This window comes from Argiope bruennichi, chromosome 4, assembly GCF_947563725.1.
Source record: "Argiope bruennichi chromosome 4, qqArgBrue1.1, whole genome shotgun sequence".
In the NCBI taxonomy this organism is placed as follows: domain Eukaryota; kingdom Metazoa; phylum Arthropoda; class Arachnida; order Araneae; family Araneidae; genus Argiope; species Argiope bruennichi.
In genome coordinates this window covers 124,256,081-124,275,962 of record NC_079154.1, presented here as the reverse complement: position 1 = coordinate 124,275,962, position 19,882 = coordinate 124,256,081, and the positions used below count along the sequence as shown (strand labels likewise).

The 19,882-nt window shown below is 29.0% G+C and overlaps 1 protein-coding gene across 2 annotated transcripts in view; it reads left to right on the top strand.

The window, feature by feature from the left end:
* Positions 1 to 19,882, top strand: part of LOC129965402 (1-phosphatidylinositol 4,5-bisphosphate phosphodiesterase epsilon-1-like) — a 365,955-nt gene that overhangs the window by 190,908 nt on the left and 155,165 nt on the right. For both annotated transcript variants that reach the window (XM_056079248.1, XM_056079249.1), the window contains exons 4-6: positions 1,829 to 1,892; positions 4,703 to 4,902; positions 6,008 to 6,318. In XM_056079248.1, the coding sequence (XP_055935223.1) occupies positions 1,829 to 1,892; positions 4,703 to 4,902; positions 6,008 to 6,318 (575 nt within the window). The remainder of the gene's footprint in view (positions 1 to 1,828; positions 1,893 to 4,702; positions 4,903 to 6,007; positions 6,319 to 19,882) is intronic.

Here is a 19,882-nt window from a genome sequence, read left to right as displayed (position 1 = left end):
CATCATTATTCGCGGTCATGCACTTCAACGATCATAATGATCAATACTTCGACTCATGCACTATAATTCATAGTAGCAATTATAGACTGCCATTGAAAGTATGAGGACGCATTCTAAAATATTAATTAATAATTTATCACTTTTAAATAAAAAAAATTAAAATACATTTATTGCCTATAGTATTTTTTTATCAATATGCAACATTTAAAATGCCTCTGAAAATTAGCAATTGAATCGATAAAATCCTTTTTACTTGTCTTCTATTAATTTTTAATAATTTTATCAATTCATTCAAACCAATTTTTGTGTATTTTTAATGTATACAAATTTAGCTACATTTTGATGTGGTAGTATTCTTTTAGTCGCAGCCATTTAAACTTCTCAGTAATTCAAAATTGAGAAAGATGTTGTCAGTTATCTGGTGTAGTAACAATAAGGTGAATATAGTTATATATGTACTAACCTTTTATTTTAATGTTAGCTAATTTGTAATAACACTAACTAAATCACCATGCATAATATTATATGAAGTAGTAGTATATATATAGAATCTGGAGACAGAATATTTTTAAGATATTTGAATTGCATGTAAACTTAGGAACAAATTAAGAGTTAAAAATATGTTTCATTTTCTATAAAAAGAGTTAGTCGTTTCAGATAGATCATTTAATTGGAAATCATTGTTGTAATAGCTTAAGTATGCTTAATTTTTTTACTGAGTTTTGCTTATGTCATTTTAGGTAAATAAATTTGAACCTGCTATCAAAATGAAACTACAATATATAGAATGAAACTATCGAAATATATATTTATAGTCATGCAGATTAGAAATATATCACTAATTCAGTATGCAACAGAAGCACAGATAACAAACATCCAAAACACTACAATAAGCAATTACTTGATACCTGTGTAATGTATAAAAGACGGTGTAGTATTTTTATGTCTTCTTTTACTGTGTTTTTAATAGTAAATTATTAAATTAATATTAAATTTTTAGTAAAATTATTTTAACGATCAGAGTAATTCCACTTATTAATAATGCTTCTTTCATACAACATTTTATAATCAACTCAAATTATTTTAAATGTCTGTTCTGTTTTATTTTTATTTTGAATTATCAAATACCAATTGCTAATTTCCCTCTAGTTTCAATATCTATTCATAGAAAATAAAATTGCTTAGAATCATTTTGCTCCTTATTGCAATGTTCATTTAATAAAATGATGAGAGAATTAGATGAATTTATACGATTTTCTTTTATTATTTTATAATAATAATAATAATAAAATAAAATATAATAAAATTCATCTGATACTTGATCAAATGATCGATTAGGATTGTAAGATCTGATTATAAAAAGTATTCGTCTTGTTGTGAAGTACTAATTTATACATCTTTATATTAGTGCTGTGTAAATTCTCTCAGATGAATCAAGTACTTTTTCTTACATCTGTTTTATTACTCTAACTTGCCAGACGTGGTGATCTAGTGGCAAGAATGCCAATCTCGGGGCCAAAGACCTCCAAGGTCAAAACTCCATTCTATTCAATATTCTTCATACATGTGGGTCTAATGTACTATAAATCCTGGTCATTTAAATGAGATGCGAAATTACGAGATCTGTCTCAAAATAACCCTAATGTTACTTCCAAACGGGTTAATCTAACTAAATTACTTTGAAATGCTTCTTTTTACCTTTGGAAGAGGCAATTTATAATTGGCTAAATATTATATATTACACTCTTATTTTTATTCTACATAAATTTCAAGAATTTTTGTATTTGTTATTTTAATTTGCTTTGTACTAAGCTAACTTTAATTTCAGTTAGATTGCACGGATCAAAGACGTTGCAGTAGTACTAAGTCCAAAGGTAGAACTAGAACACCAAGTAAGAATTTTATTTCTTTTCGAATTTTTTTTTTTCTATTTATTCATTTTCCTGTTTTTTTTGCACATTTTCTGCATAAATACCTGTAATATATGAATGACAAATATGTCCTCTTAGAAAAAGAAAGTTATGTTTAGTTTATAAGGACCTGTGTCGTAAGGACCTTCCAAACGGGTTAAGGGCGTGTGTAAGGACCTTCAGCAATGCACAACCATATATGTTAATTCAAGCATTCAAGTTCTAAATAACAATGTTTACGATTTTATAAAACATGAACTATGATCAATTACAAAATAAGCATCACCAACCCATATACTAACTCTCTGCGTCTTTTGAAATGTGGCCTACACAATCATGCGCTTGTTTCTGCATCTCCACGAAGAACGAGAACCTACTTACTTGCATGTCAACGTTTCAACTTCGTACTCTTTGTGCTCCTTTTGAGGTATCAGTCTCGTATGGTCAAGCATTAGAAAATGCGAATATATAATGAAATACATTGAAGATTCTAATATAAACAGGGATAATATAATTTGCTTTGATCACAAAAAGTCTGCCTTTTTATATTTGTCATTCAATTTATTTTGCTTAAAAAGGCAACGATCCGAAATTTTCCAGGATTTTTTTGGAGTAGTGGGATGGAGGGGACATTTATTTATTTGTTTAAAGAAGACGCATCACATTATTTCGAAATACGTATAATGCAGCAATGGCGCTTTTAACATTTACTATTCCAGAGAATAATCAGAACAATTTTGCAGTGTGGTCGATGGTTTTTCTTTTGGAAGTAGACATAAAATGATCAGATAAGTTACAAAAAGTTGCTTATGAGACAAATGATAGCATCTTCGGATGAAACATTTGAAAAGATGCAAAGCCAATGTTTTAGATACTCTGTATTTTGTGAAAGCATCTTAAACAAGTTTCTAAACATACAATTGAAAAATGCTATTAGAAAGCGGAATTTCCAGATTTCCCAGTGGAAAGTGATGAAAAAGATAAAGTCATTTTTCCATTTGACCCTTCAACAGAATTTATATGGAAAGAAATTGTTACTGGGATAGTCTTTAAAGTTTTCATATGATGACGGACTGTCCATATGTGAAATTAAAGTTAATGGAATTCCCGATTTATCAGAACCAATAAATAGCGATTATGATGTAGAAATAGAAATTAAATTCGCACTAATACTGTTACTTAACCGAATGCTTTACTTGGTTGGGAGCTGTGAAATATAACTAATACAGCAGGATGTAAATGATGCAATATTTCCTTTTATCTCTAATTTAGACAAAAGAGCTTTTCCGGAGTCAGGAATCAAGAAAATGGTCAATTCTGTACATAATTTAAAATGTCAAATTAACTAAAGCGTAATTTCCTTTAGTTTTAGCTGCTGAATAAAAAGTGGTATGGATAAATATACAATTATGGAATCTAATTTTGGATATTTTTATGTAATTACTTATTAGGAGTGTTTCATTAGATAAGGGCAGAATTTTTTTTTAATCCAATGTTATGAATAATCCAAGATCTAACGAATAGAATTTTCTGACCTAATGAATTTATTAAATAAAGGTTGGACCGTAGTTGAGGTTTTTAATAAATCAACAATGAATAGTTTTGAATTCTTTTTACATTTGTTTAAATTCAAAAATCTAATAAATATTTTTTATTACTTAAGGAGTAATAATTTTATGTTCAGCCTTGTAAAATTTTGAAAATTAAACACTTGTTAACCCTTTAAAGGGCCATTTTTTTCTAGTCATATTATGTTAAAATATTTTTAGGCTTGAAATTAGAATAGGGAAATGGATTCATTTAGCTTATTAGATAAATTTAATTTGATTCATTAATTAATTTGGTTAATTAATAATTAAGTAACAAATCAAGACACATCATTTTGTGTGAGATAAAGAACTGAAGCATCTAAGTTTCTGTCTTTTTAAAAGAATTTGTCAGAATTGATGCCAACCTACATAATTTCATACAAAGATTGATAAATTTGGTGGGAAGCATACTTCCCACGGCCCTAGAAAGGGTTAACTGACGAATTGCACATCCTAATACTTCAATAATATAACAAAATACTCTCTTATCCCATATCATAAGATTGCGCTTTCCTCAGATTAACGTAAGTGCCATTTTGCGCTTTTAACATTGCAAAAGAATACTTTAATCTATTGATATGTATTCATATCTTTCAGGCATTTGTATATTTCAGAGAATAATTCCTTACAAAGAATTTTTTAAAATGTAATTCACCATCTAAGAAAATAGCTACTTAAATTAATAAACGTTTTCGTTATTATAATACTTTTATAGCTCAATAGTAATAGCAGGGTTACACTGTCTTATGATTAATATATAATTCTGGACTTTTCACAAAATTCGTAGTGAATGTTATGGAATATATTATTACGGGAAAATCCATCCAGCTGGTGTACGATGAAAAATCCAACAAGCTCTATAACAGATAGCTATATTTATTCTTCCCCAATAAAGGGACAACCGGCTTATAAACAAAATCAATGATTGACAGTTTTATGATTGGTATGGAAATGTCCCGTACGGAAAAGTTATAGAGCCATGTGTGAAACTCTTTTTCTTATCGTAAACTATACAAATATGTAAAAATATTTTCAGAACTTTTCAATTTCAAGAGACTTTCTTGATAACTCTTTTTTCGTTATAAAAAAAAATTGAACTTATCAGTCACTTTAAAAATAAATTCTTGAATTGTCTTAATATTCATTTGAGTGACCCCAATAAAAAATCATTTATTGTATAGTAAATCCTTTTTTTATTCGCAGGTGAACCTTCTGAAACGCGCGTCTCGCGAGCTGAAGTAAATCTTTACGTACTGACCAAGATGGCGAGCAATGATGAATGCCTTCTGCCGTTGCTGACGAATTTTCATTTTCATCTCCCCGCCATCATTGAACTCACAGATAACGTCAGCGGACAGAGGCTCCACAAACCGACGGCAGTCTTTCTGGAACAGCTGCTGAAGGTTAAATCCCTTCTCTTCTTCCTAAATGTTGATAAATACACATGTTTTTGAAACCCATATAAGTTTTCAATGAAGTTCATGCTTCTTTAGATGTGATGCATAATATCATTCTGAAGATAAAATTTTTCGTCCCGATTTTAATCTTAACTCTTTGAACTCTGAAAAGTAGTTAAATGCATAACCATGCACTTAATACAAGAACTTGTTTATTGTTCCAAAAAAAAATTAATATATAATTGTTTTAATTTGAATTTCCCTGAAAAATTAATCTACGTCTTTTCACCATTCTGTAGGCATTTTTAACAATCAAAATTGAAAAATAAATAAATAAAGAGACAAAATGATGCACCTTCTTGAATGATGCCCAAGAGGAGCTAAGGGTTAAAAAATGAAAATATTTTAACTTATTCATTTTACATGGAAATTGATAATTTTAAATTGCTGGAATCTCTGCGGGAGATAAGACTATATGAATCAATTTTATTTTAATGGCATTTTTCCATCACTGAATTCTTATTTTTTGAATTTGAGAATAAGACTTTGAGGATTTGGTGCTATTTACCAGTTGTTGAGAGATAATTCTTGTTTTACTGAAAATTTCGAGCTTGACGATTCCTGGTGGCTTGTCAAACAATCTACCCAACTGGTATTTTAATACTATCATATGAAGACAAGGAAATGAATTAAACTCAGAGCTGTTATTTCAAGAGATCACAGTGCAAAAAATATGAAATAACATTTCCATATGATTAATTTCCCTCTTTTATAACCTCAGTAACTCATTTTAAAAGACTGTGAACAATTTGAGGGGTCAATTGTTCACAGTCTAACGATTAATACGAGTCTGTTTCACTTCAGCACTCGTATTAATCGTTATAAATTGACTTTAAACCTTAGTGAACTCTATCTTAAAGATCAATACTTGTCGATTAAGTGCTAAACATTTAAGGCTTGTATTTTTCTTAAATAACCCAATACAAAGATTTTAGGTAACTTAACAACAAATCTATGATAAAGATACATTGCACTGATGATATGATGCATCGACATAATAAATAAAACTTGCATAGTGAGAATCAAGCTGTAAATGATTTTTCTTTTGTAGACAACATACCAGAACTTCAAGGCCACCCATCAAACCCACGCCCTCTGCCTTCTTCTGCGAGTAGCCGTTGGCTGCCTGCGCGCGGGCCAGTCCCTGCAATATTCAGGACTGTTGCTCATCAACAAGGTGATCGACACCCTCGTGGTGCACGCGCTGCCCCTGGACTCAAACGGGGAGACTCCTCGAATCGACGGACCCTCTAGCATCCTGTCCGGAACCTGCACCCAACTCCTCCTCAATGCCCTCAATAATGGCATAACCCTGCAGAAAAGAGGCGTCGGCATTCGGTTGCACTGCACTCCTAGCCACAGGTGAGAAATCCACTCTTTCAACTGATCTGTAATCCAACCTGTTCAATGAGTTGGGTGGTTGTTCTGTGCATTACAAATATTTATATGTCAGGTATGAGTACGTTTACATAGACTAAAACTTTGTATTTTAAATAGAGATTGAAAGAAATTATTTATAATTATACATAGTTTAATGAATTAATAGCCATTTTTTGTTAATCCAAATAATTGCCTCTGATATCCACCATGTCTTATTCTTATCGATCTCTAAAATGCTTGAAAAATAATGGAGAGAGGAAGAAAGAGCCATCTAATGGCTGAATAATTATATCCATTATATTTCTATTATATATCCATTATATTTCCTACAATTCATTTATACTTTCTACTGGCTGCCTTTGGCGGTTGGCTGATTCGCCGTGATGATGAATGTGTTTAGTTTCAAATATATTTTGTAGCATAAATCGATGCTTATGATTGTAAAATAGTTTTAAGCAACAAGATGTGATTGTCATAAAAACCGCTGTCACAATCATGTAAACTATTTTAACAGCTTTACTTCTTTGCTTTTATAGCTTAATTTAATAGTTTGGCTTACTTTTATGCAGAAACCTACTAGTATGATTCTTCTTAATGGAGTCGAGACCTCTAACATCTTGGTGGAAATAAAAAGCTAAGTAATTAAATTATGTTGTCGTAAGTAGGTATTTGGGACTTAATGGCGCAAGAGCTAAATATGTGTGTACTATGCCAAACGAAAGTAAAGATTCGGCTGTATTTAAAAATTTTAAATTCTTAAAATGTGTTCATGATGAAAGAAGAAAAATAGTTTTAACATGGGTGAAAGGTATATCAAACCAACTAAAATCATTTTCAAAAAAGATTGTTCTATAATTAAATTTTAAAAATGGTAAGTTCTAAAACCACGAGAAAGATGGGTTAACATGTCAGTTGGTGACAAAAATATAAATATTATTTGAAAAAGAAAATGAAGTTATCTCCAGCTTTTAGCATTACATAGTTGCTGTTATTTTTCATGTACAGGAATATTTAAAATAACATTATAAAATGTTTTAAAATTGCCTTATCAAAAGGAGCTATGTTTTTGACTTCATTTGAAAGCTGTTTTGTAAAGACCGACGGGATTGTGATTGTTATTAGACAACAGCAGGCATTTCATTGATTGCTTTCATGAGGATAATAATGAAATTTTTTTTCTCGATTTCAAATGATTCTGTGCATTTGTTGAAGAAATTTTCAGTTAGTATGGCCCTCTATATTTGAGTTAATAGAATGTGACTCAAAAAATTACTGAAAATCATGCTAGTAATTAGTTATTTTTGGGAAACGAAGTTTCAGCAACCTGCTTTGAAGTAGAGCTTGTAGGGTGTGAAGAAGTCCAATTTTAAACTTAGATCTTCTGGTTTTTCTTTTTTGTCTTGTATTTTTGGATTAGAACGCTTTTTACATTCCTTATTTTTCTCTAATTTTGTAAAACCAATAGTACCCTGTGAATCATAAGATTTGAGGATTGTGGAGTCGGTATTAGCGAAACCACAAATGTGGGTGCTATTTTTTAATTCAATTCTCAATTCTTGTTTCAGACAGAGATGATTAAGAAACAGTCACTATTGGAATCAGTATTCGAGTAATTCCATTGATTAGAATTTGTTATAGTCTTTTTGTCATATATCATATGTAACTGATCCAGGATGAAGGCATCTGATATTTGACTAATTTCGTATCTTCGAGAAAGGAAATATATCTTCATTTTCCTGGCGATACATCTTTTTCCATTTTACATATTCCAGAATATGAAATTAGTTTACTTTTACATCCGGCATACTTCTCTAATGGTGTAATTCTGAACACAGAGTGCTTGTAAGTGCCTCGTTGCAGGCAATTTTGAATGTTCCAAACGTTGGTGTCGGCAATATCGGAAAAGATTCCGTACATTCTCTGCCTCAGCAACTATTATAATCAGCCTTAACAGAAGGTAGTAATTTGAAGGAACAAGATGTTAATATTGCTTTATGTTCAGAAGTTGGCCATCTCTTTATGTAGTGATGGGCCACTCCTTCATGTCGGAAATCTGTCGTAATCTGTTTAATTGTTTAATTCAATAATTCTCCTTATGAAATTACTCCCATTGCATGTTTTCTAAGTATTATTGGAATAGTTATTTGAAATTTAAGTTTTAATAACTTCAAGAAGTAAGTATCTAGATTAGAATGCTTTTTTATAGATTTCATCTCACCCACACTACATAAAGACACTTGAAAAACCTTTTTGCACATGAAATGAAAAGCTGATTGGGAAGTTTCATTGTTATTTGATATACGTTTCATGATATAAAATGTAGGAAAACTAGGGTCAAAGAAATCTTTCGTGTTGTTGCTTTTGATCCAGTTTGGTTTAATTTATATTTTAAAACCAATATGTGAATTTTTTTAGCTTTCATACAATTCAGTAAGTCAAAATTTTCAACCATTAATTAATTTTTTACAGAATTCATTAAAATTTTGATTGTTATTTCAGTTAGAAGTTTAATATTTAGACTTTTCAAGTTCAGTATTGATACTTTGATAGAAATTTTATTTCTGTTTTATTATCTTCATTTCGTGCACTATTTTTCAATTTTTCAATTTTTTTTAAATGCAGTGGAAACTCACATAACGAATATAATTTTTTTTTTCGATTTTTGATTTTGATTATTGATTCTTTCTCTCTCTCTCTCTCTCTCTCTCTTTTTTTCGATACTTATTTTACTTGGAACCATTCGAAAAAGATATTCAAATTTATGGTTATATTTCATAATTATAAATTTGAATATTTTTATTACTTATTTATATAATTATAATATTTATTGTTTATTAGAAGAAGAAAGTTGTCTAAAGACATTTGTTCTAAAGCTACGCTTCAAACTGTGACGAAAATGAAATATAACATTAGTGCCTGATTAGAGTGACGTTTCTCATCATATGAGGAAAAAGTTCATGATGCTTTTAGCATTTTCCTTGTTTCACAGGACGGTTGTTGCTCTGTTGACGGTATTATTTCCGCCATTCCAGACCAAATCTCATCATCAACCTTCTGCTTCAAAATAGAACGCAAGTCCAAAAGCTCTTCGATAGTTCTGGTTATGTTCTTTCCTCCAGCGCAATGATGTCATTATTATCAATCTCTAGCCTCATAAGACACAAAATCGTGCATTAAAGTTTCACAGATAATTGTTCATACTCCTCTGAGTTGCGTTCGACAACGCTATCCAGTCAAGGCCTTTTTCCATGCAAAATAAGCGCATTACACAGATTGATACCTGCGATTCAAGCCAGCTTAAATGTGAAATCAAGTCTTCACGTGAATTTTTCTGCAAAACACCGCCTCTTAAGAGAGTCTTTTTATTTATTGCATTTTGCTGCTATTTATTGGAATCACTTAATTATGGTAAGTGCGTTTTAAGCGAGATAAGACTAGAGTTTGAATGTTTTGGGCTGTAATGGCAACTTTTCTGAAGTTTGTATGCAGAAGATATTTGAAGAGATTTTCTGATAATTTTAAACGAGAAATTCTTTTATTTATATAAATTTATTTGCATCGTATATTTCAGAAATGGTTTTAAAAATTCAGTTCAAATTTTATATTTAGATAAGTTTTCGCTTTTTTAATTTATCTATATAAGTGTCATTGCTGTAAACAAACATGATTTTACACACACACACACAAAACAATCTTTAATAACTAACTATTAAAATAAGTAAATTCAACTTCCGCTTTGAAGAATGGGCAGTACGGTATGGTAGTCAGAACAACATAAATGGAGCGTGTGTTGCGGGTCTTCGGCGCTTTTTGCCTTTTTTTTTTTACTTATGTATTTACATTTAATATCTTTGCTTTTTAAAATTATCTATGTAAGTGTCTTTCATGAAAAAAGGCGATTTTTCACAAAAAAAACATTTTTTATAACTAATTATTAGAGCTTTTTTCTGTCTACTCTTATGTTCACAATAGCGTCATTTGTCATATAACGCCATCTTAGACACGATTTCACCATGGTAAAACTGAGTGCTAGTTCAAAAATATAATTAATGATAGATAAACTGTAAAATTAATACTATAATATAGCAGATAGTTTCGAATAACATGTTAAAGTAAGTGCATTCATAATTTTTTTTTATTAAAGTGCATTCATAATTCCACATTCATGAATTCAATTTTGTGCGCGATGTACAATTTTTATATTTTAAGTATATTTAAGGAAAATAGTGTTGATAATTATAAATTTGAATTGTAAAAACTCATCATAAATCAAGAAAAACCTGTACTTGTCTCATTTTAATTTCTTTTCTACAACTTTAACGTCATTAATTATTGCCATAGTTTCTTCAGAAATAATTTTTTGATTTAAAATGTGCGGAAAGAAATAATATTAAGCTCTTAAAATAACTTCACCTAAACTCTATTTATATAATGTGGATTGATTCCAAAATTAATTTTCATTCAACAGGATAAATAAAACTATATTGACAAAAAGAATTTTCTAAAATGAAATGTTTGCATACTTAAGTTAATAACTCCTTGCATCAAGTATTAGCCGCAGGAGAGTCGTATTACACTGTGCGTGATCGGGTCCTGTTACGAAATTTTCAATCAGGTGAAAAGTTTGTTTTCATTGTTGTCTCCGCCATTTTCATTTCCTTCGGATATCAATATAAAAATGGGATTCTTTAAGTAATTAAAGTAAGGAACTGAGCGTAAAAAGTTCGCAAAACTTATCTTGATAAATACTTCAACCTATTCAAATATAAAAAAATAAAAGTTGAAAGCTCATTTTGTAAATGTGGTGCTTGACTTTTCTTTATTTCTTTTCAAGATTCACAAATTAAAATTGCACAGATACGTTACGCGTAAGCAAGACATTTTTTTAAAATTAAATACGAGTGTCTTGCTTTGTAAATAATTTTTACTATAAACAACAAATCCGAAAGAAATTATTTGTTCACAAAAGGTATGTAAATAAGATATGTTCATCATATTAACCGGGGATTCTTCTTGTATATAGTCGACCACCTCGCCACCACTGAATCGACACCACGCAGTATCGACAGGATTTGTTGTGGCCGACTGCATATTAACCAGGACTCTTAGGGATCTGGTAGCTAGAAATGGATTTAAATGTAAGAGATATATAAGATAGAATATTAAACTGAAAACAGGGTGTACATGTGGACTTGATACAAGTTAAATCCGTCAATTTCAAATATCATTCCGCTAGAGTGATGTGATATTTGATCATTGCCTGTCGGTCTGGATGCCTCCTTGTTATCTGAGTACTGTTCGGAATGAAGGGTTTCTACTTTAAATAACCTTTACATAATTACAAAATAGAACTAAAATAAATCAAATCCTATTTCAATTTGTTTCCTGTAAAAAAAACTTAGTAAACTAGTTCTTTGAAAAAAGTTAGTAAACTAGTTTTTTATCTTTAGGATTTAATGAACTCTTAGACCGAACATTCAGTAACAAAAATTAGATGTCTAACTGAATAAACGTACTTTCAAAAACAGGTGATGATGGTTAATATGATGAATGTATAAATTCTAAAAATAGAATAGCTACACATAGGATTAAAAATGTATGCAAAAGATTGTCATCAGTTTCCTTTTTTGAGATATTGATATTCTTTATGTCTTAATTTATTTTTATAATATTGCTTAGTTTTCAATAAAAATATGCGATATATACTAATCAATCCATAGAATCGTAGTATTTTAATTATTTTCTACTTAATAGTCTTTTATGATATTTTAGTCTTGTAATTTATCAGTCTTTTAATTCATATTTACAAAGATAGTGGATCTAAAAATAAATATTTTTTCCAATTAATTTCTAGATGGCTCCACCATGAAATTAGTTTTTATCTGAATTTTTACATTAAATAAGGATTAAAATGTCCGCAATTAGTAAGATATTCTATTGTTCACAGGAGCCAATAATTGTACAAAATTTTAGAACTCTATAATATGAAAAGTGAATAAAAAAAAACCATTTAAAAGTTCCATCTTAATAAATATAGAACATGATAAACTAAGTAAAAAATTTAAAAAAATGATTCCATTAAATATATTTCTCTCTATTATTAAATTAAGATTTGCTGGTCTACTCACTTTTTTATTCTTATTTAAAATTTCTTCACGTAAAAATGTGTTTCTTGTGACACACAAATACTTCTCAGCTTTGAGTCTGAAACAAAGAAACGCATGCGGCAGTCTATTTGTTGACTGAAACGTAGGCGCTTTGTTTTTAATCACTTGCAGGGGAAAAGGCTGGATTTTCTCGTCCAGTTTCGACAGCTGGTAATACTAAATAAGTGGGAGCGGGGAAGCCTTATATTCACACTTTAAGTACACACCGCTGTCTGTGTACACTCCCTACTAAGTATAGTAGAACAGCACGGCTGCTCTGTTTACGTCTGACGGTGGAGTCTCCAAAGGTCATTCTTAAAATAGAAGCAGAATTTTGAATACTGCTTGGAATCGTCTAATCTCGCTTTTATTCGTTCCTTTTTTTTATTTATTTAATTTTGAATTTAGATGGTTTGATTTAGAAGTGAATCTTAGTGGCATGTTTTCACATGAATGATTTGGCCAGTTGTGTAAATAATATTTATGAATGTTCATGCAAAAAGTAGGGTTTGCTATAAAAAGTAATAAATATTATAGGTTAAATAATAATAATTTCTTGTAATAAATATTACAAAAAATCTATATGTGGCAAATTATGGCATTTTTTCATAAAGCCTTAATATTTTTCTAAACATAAAAACTGTTTTTATGAAAGTGAATGCAAGTATTGCTTAGGACGTACTAAATAAAGATACTAATTTAAGTTCTTATCTGCTTCATTCTCTTCGTTCTCTCTAATCATTTTCTTCGTCAATTTCTGATAAATCCCTTTAATCCCATCGAAATCGAAATTTCTTTGTAAAATGCTTGTGGAAGCATATTATTTTCATTATCGAACTTCCTATGGATAGATCCATAATTACTATGGATAGATCAAAAAATTATCTTAACAAAGAAAAAAAAGTCTAGATACTTTTGATTATAGTGTATGGCATCACAGTCACGCTAAGAATGTTCACCTAATAACTAATTACAAATTGCTTTAGGTGGTGGTGTTTCTGTTTCCTCATGAAAATTCATCAGTCGGGTCCAGCATTTAAACAAGTGACTCAATTTACGTGTGTAATGTGATTTTCTCTATGGCATTTTAGGTTAAATATGCACATAAAAATCGAAGAATCGAAAATATATCATCGAATAGAATTGAATATATTTAATATGTTAGAGAAAGGAATTTGGTATCAGATTCTAAGAAAATCTTCAATGAAACAAGAAAAAAATATAAAAGAATTATAATATTACCAAAGAATAGGAAAAGTGAAACAAAATTCCTTAACAACGGAAGAAAATGACATTATTTAATTTGAAGTAACAGTTAAAATAGTTCAAAATGTATTGCCGTATTAACTCCATGCATTACATAATATTCTTTTTAAAAGTTATTACATTTAGGGGGGTAGTTAATTTACACAATAATTAAACTGTCATCAAATTTTTTCAAAATCTGAAATGGGATAAAATTTATTTGTATGCAATAATATGTTCTGAAAATATCGCAGAAAATAGTTTTAAAAAATTTGGTTATTTCTATCTATTAAAATTTCGAAAAAAAAAATCTTGTCAATTTTTTTTTTAATTGCAAATGCAAACTTTCCAAAATTTATCCCTGTCACATTTGGTAACTGTAGATCTATTTTTATTGAGAGATATTACTTATAAAAATCTATTCTTTACTATTATTTGTGAAATAATTACATACACATAATTATAGATTTGTAAATTTGTTTAATAAGCTTAAATTTCGCAAATTTTAATTTTCCTCTCTAACATTTAGTTTTTATTTTGCGAATGGTCCTGAAAAGATAATATCGCGAATTTTAGAAAAAAAATTTGTGTGTGTATGTGAGTTTTTCTGTTTTTCTGCTTTTTTTAATATCCGACGTTTTTGGCGTTTTTAATTATGAATTACGTTGTTGATAATTGATTTGTTTGTTTTGGAAACCTGAATGCTTCAAAAAAAGTTCATTTTCATTTCAATTTGACAGGGGAAAAAAATTGGGGAAAATTTTTTTGTATTTTCTGATATGTATGATAATTACGAATTTTCAAATACAAAGACTTTTAAAGAAATTCTCATTTTGCTCTAATTTTACACTGTAGTTTGTTTCTTTAATATAGGGTTGTCTTTTGGAAGACCTTTTTGGAGGAACTGGTCCTCATTTATGTTTTTTCATCATAACTCTCCATCATCCTACTCAATGAGTTACTTAAACATGCATCACTATAATAACTTTATATAATATTATTGCTTATTATTGCGCATCTAGAGGAGATAGCCCATAACCTTCCTATTCTTACACATGTTCCTAAATTAACAACAAGGCTTCTGGTGAAGAGATTATTATGAAATTTTGTATCTGAAACTAACCACATTTTTAATGAATTCACGTTCATGACTGTGAATTATATGTCTATATGTAATTAGATATCCAGTTAAATAAACTAGCTCAATAATAAATTTTTTCTCAAAATATATATTAGGAAAACGCTTTCTTCGTGTTTGCATAAAACACTTTTTGTTTGTTTGTTTGTTTTCAAATCACGTTTGTATTTTATTTCTTTTTCTCCACCAAGTATGTAATAAATTTATAGGTTCTTGTAGTTACAGTCAGAAATTTTAAAATTAATTAAAATGGAAACAAAAGCAAATTCCACTTTTGTAAAACATTGAATCGTCTTTCAGTTTGATAGATTCCTTATAGGAATGCGACCTCTTTCAAATGTTTACATGACACAACTTTGAGAAAATGTCTCCATGTGTTCAAATGTCTCCAAACTTAATTATAACTTCATTACACTAAACTAAACCTAAACGATAGTTTGGTTACAGAGAATTAAGAGCAAACAAAACATTCAAAATTAGCAAAAAGTTGAAAGGAAATTCGATGTTTTTCATATTTATAGACAAATGAAAATTTAGATATTCAGCAAAATATCTAAAGGTTTTAGATATTTTGTTATTAATTCTGGATTATTATGTATATGTTATGTTTGTGTATAATTCTGGATACATTTATATCTGCTCTATCTAAAAAGACGAGCTTAAAATCTAATTGGAATTTGTGAAAAGCTTTGTTACAGTTTTATTTTAAATTGTACATTTAGGGATTCGGTACCATCCTTTTCAGAATTATTGGATTGACTGGCACCAGTAAAGAGGTAGAAAATGTGACCTTGAACCGCCTACAGAAAATACAGACTAGTATGCATGTAAACTAGATATTTCTGAAATACAACATTTTAAATAAGTTAAATTTAGTATGTGACCTAATTAATAAACTTGTGTGATTTATTTTGGTTTCATTCTGTGGAGAGAAAAAAAAATGTGTTCTCAGTTTGCTTCACTACACTTTAAAAACATGAAACGTTCATATGCAGGTTTCTGAAAATAAAAATCTGAGCAGCCGTGGTAGTCACAGCCTTCGTGAAAGTTTACAATTATTATGCCTCAAGATGGGGTAGAATAACACCTTATTAGGAAGTATGCGAGAAAATTTCGAGGAGACCTCTCCTACTGGCTCCTCAAAATATCTTCGCTAATTCTTTTATTTGATACTGGGTTATTACTGGCAATCTAAAAAAAGAAATGAGTATTTTTTCAATAATAGCTCTGTAATTAATACAGCAATATTCTTTCAGTAATAAGTAATACTCTTTCATGAATTAAAAATAGTCCTTAAATATCTTAATAATAATAATATGTAAGAAAGGAAATAACAAAGTTGACTATCAAGTACTTTTCATTGTGTATTCTCATTCAAACGTTCATTTAAATAAACGCATTATCTTTTAAAGTGCTTTTTTTCTCTTCAAATTAGATATCATTTACCTGATCTTTTTTCTTTGAAGAAGTTATTTATATTTATTTTTAATAATGCAATTTTGATATTTAATTTTTTTTAAACAATTCAAGATGTAATTGAAAATTTTTGAAAGGATTTTTAAACGATAAAAAGATATTCAGAGAAATCCTTTTAAGAATTATGCACTAAGAGATCGTTTAATTTTCTGTTGAACAAAATGAGTTTTATCATTTATTTTTTTTTAATTATAAGGAAGAAATAGCGCTGAAATCATAATTATTAATTTCATTGCTTTTTTTATTGCATGGCTATTTTACTGAACCAGTTTACAAAGAGGCACAGTCAGACAATCGGGTATATGTGACTTGCCTAGAATTGTATAACTTTATAAACTTTGTTTAAACATCATAAAAAAGTAATTTAATTGCCTTAGGTACTAGGTTCTTTAATACATCAACCGCATCCTCGATAGTAAAAAGGCTACAAGTTAAAATACCAGTTTCTTTCAATTTTACATAAGCTATTCGATAGCCAGTACAGCAATTATTCATCCGATACTTTGTTGATACACTGGAATGCTTAAACAGTATTAATTTTCCCTGACAACCGCAGAAACCTTATTTACAGTTAAGAAGCGAGATCATATATTACTTATTAGATGCATAACATCCTGGGGGGGAAATGCAAGCTTTCCAGATAAATTTTCAAATGTCTCACGACAGCTTTCCTAACAAAATTGAAGTTGAAAGCTCATCTGCGAAGAGGGGGAAAGACAAAACAAAGCCCCTGTGAAACCATAAATGTAAAGCAGCGCTTCGTGGAAAAGAAGAGTTACTGAGCAAAATAGGTCTCGGCGGAAACAACTTGCTTTGCAGTTCAAATGCTGCCTGAATATTACAAGTCTGGAGTCGAAAACAAGTGAGACTTCTACCGGGAATTCTAAAATATGAGCTCCATTCTAAATTAAGTCTATTCGCTTAAAGCTGTGCTTTTCAGCGAACTGTGAAGAACGGGAACAACATGAATAAATTTAAGGAAATATCTGCATCTCTTTCAGAAAGATGGTGAAAAGTTTTGAGCATGAATTTTGTAACCGGGATAAAATAAAACAAAATGAATCTTTTCAAGAAAATTTAATATTATGTTTTAGATGATTGAATAAGGCGTATTCCTTATTTTTAAAATTATTCATATTTTTTAATTTTATTCATTGCTAACTAAAACACCCACCATTTCTGGTGATTAAAATATTTTCATGTCAAATGAAATGTAAAATAATATAATTAATGTATAAACTACTTTTTTATAAGAAAATACACAAAACCTACTGAAAACTGTCGTCTGAAACAGTTATTTTTAATTAAAATTTTATTTATAAGTTATTAAGAATTGTTACATAAATATTTCAAATTTTGCTCGCAAAGATTAATTAATTAATTTTTCATTTATAGAAAGCATGTCCGGTGTATAAATTGTTAATCTTTTGCTGTTAAATTGGTCTTTTAATATTCTTCCAGTGTTCTGAAAATGCATTTTAGCAGTTGTACTTAATTCTTTTTCTTGTTTTTAAATAATAAAAAACATAGCAAGAAATTGCGTGTAAAATTAAAAATCTTCTGCATTTATTCAGGTATTTATTAAATTTTGAAAAAAATATAAAAAATTTTCTTTTAATATTCTTCCAGTGTTCTGAAAATGCGTTCTAACAGCAGTTCTTAATATGAACTCTTGTTTTTCAATAATAAAATACTTAGTAACAAATTGTGGGTAAAATTAAAAATGGTCTGCATCTATTCAGTTACTTATTAAATTTTTTTTAAAATAGCAAAAGTGAGGTGAAATTGTGCGGAAATTGTATTTATGTCATTAAAAAAAGAAATTACGAATTATAATATTTATATAAATTTATTTCTTGTGGGATAAACTGTCCGGATTTTATACTGTAAAATTTTTATTTAATTCTAATTAGTTGAATATTTAATTTAATTAGTTTTAAAAGTTTTTAATATTTTTATTGCCTTAAATAATAAATATTCGAAGTTCGTTTGGATTCAATTCAATTATTTATTAGGAAATATGGATTATATATACTACATACATACAAAACCGTATAATTTTTTTTATTTAGGATTTATAAATTTAATAACGATTTATTTTTTATTTCCATGCAATTTCAGAAAGACATCCGAAATGAATTGCAAATTAATTTTAATATTAACGGATATTTTTTAAATTTCATGGATTAAATTGAAATTACTTTTTATTTTCTTATACATGCAATATAAAATGTAAGAGTAAAAAACTTATACATGCAATAAAAAAAAGATTCCAAAAATTTGGACTTAGAGATTTTGATAAATTTCCAAGTTTTAAATCTCCGTTGACCATTTTTAGAAAATGTCTATCTGTTTATGAATGTTTATAAATGCATGTCTATCTATGAATTTTTATGAATTCATATCTATCAGTTTATGAAATGTTCATTAAATGGCATCGGTCCATTCATAAAAATCCATAGTAAATCTTCGACAAATCCGACAATGTCAAAAAATATTTATTCTAAATAAGCTTACACTTTCTTCATTTGTTCATGGAACTATACTTTAATATTTAAACAGATATTTTTGTGTTTTGCCACTCACATTTATGAACATTTTTTTAAATCGTTTCTTTTATTGCGCGTTGCTACTTTCAGCAGTGGCAATGTACAATTAAAAAAACTTTCCACATTTTTATTTTTGTGCGTGTTTTCTTTGCTGGAATTAAATCTAAATATTGTAACAATGTGAGGAAAACTGAGGAAAATGCAGAGGATGTTCGTCCATTTTTAAAAAGATTTCGAGCATTTAATTACAGCTTAAAACATAAAGACTATTTTTTTAAATTTTCAGTCTGAGAACCTTTTTTCTAAACTATCTGTCTGCGTCATAATTTCCATAATAGAAGAAATTTTCTTAAAATTTCCGGAACTATTGATTTCTATTCCTCTACCACTACTTTACAGAGTCATCGTTTGTGATTGGTTTGAGCTTTCTCTACAACAGACCAAAGACCCAAAAGCCCATTGGTGAAGTGTCAGGAAATATTAAATAGATAAATTTTTCATCGCCTGTAGGTATTGCATATATAATAAGCATATATGTTATACCTACATCAATCTTCATTTTTTTCAAGGACTGAAGAGTACTTTTCGATATATAAATTATAGTTTTATCTTGATGATGACTTTTTTAAATTCATTGGGATAAAGAAATGGGATTTTTTTCTGTAAATATCGAACGTAAAACTTTCTTTTTATAGTATATTTCTTCTTATTTTTAATTTACTAACTTAGAAGAACATTTCGACAATCGGACATCTCTTACTGAAACTTTCTTTACATTCACGAAATAAAGGTCTGAAATTTTTTTTCTTTTCTTTTTCGGAAATAAACTGACGTGTTTTTGTTTCAGTCATTCAGATTAACCCCTAGGTGCTTCATGAAGTGTCACAAAGTACTTCCATTTAAACAGGTTTCTTACAGGAATCTACAAAATGTTCTGCGTTTAGCCTCATGCCTTTTCAAAAGCTGATAAACATTATATTTCTAAGTTTTTT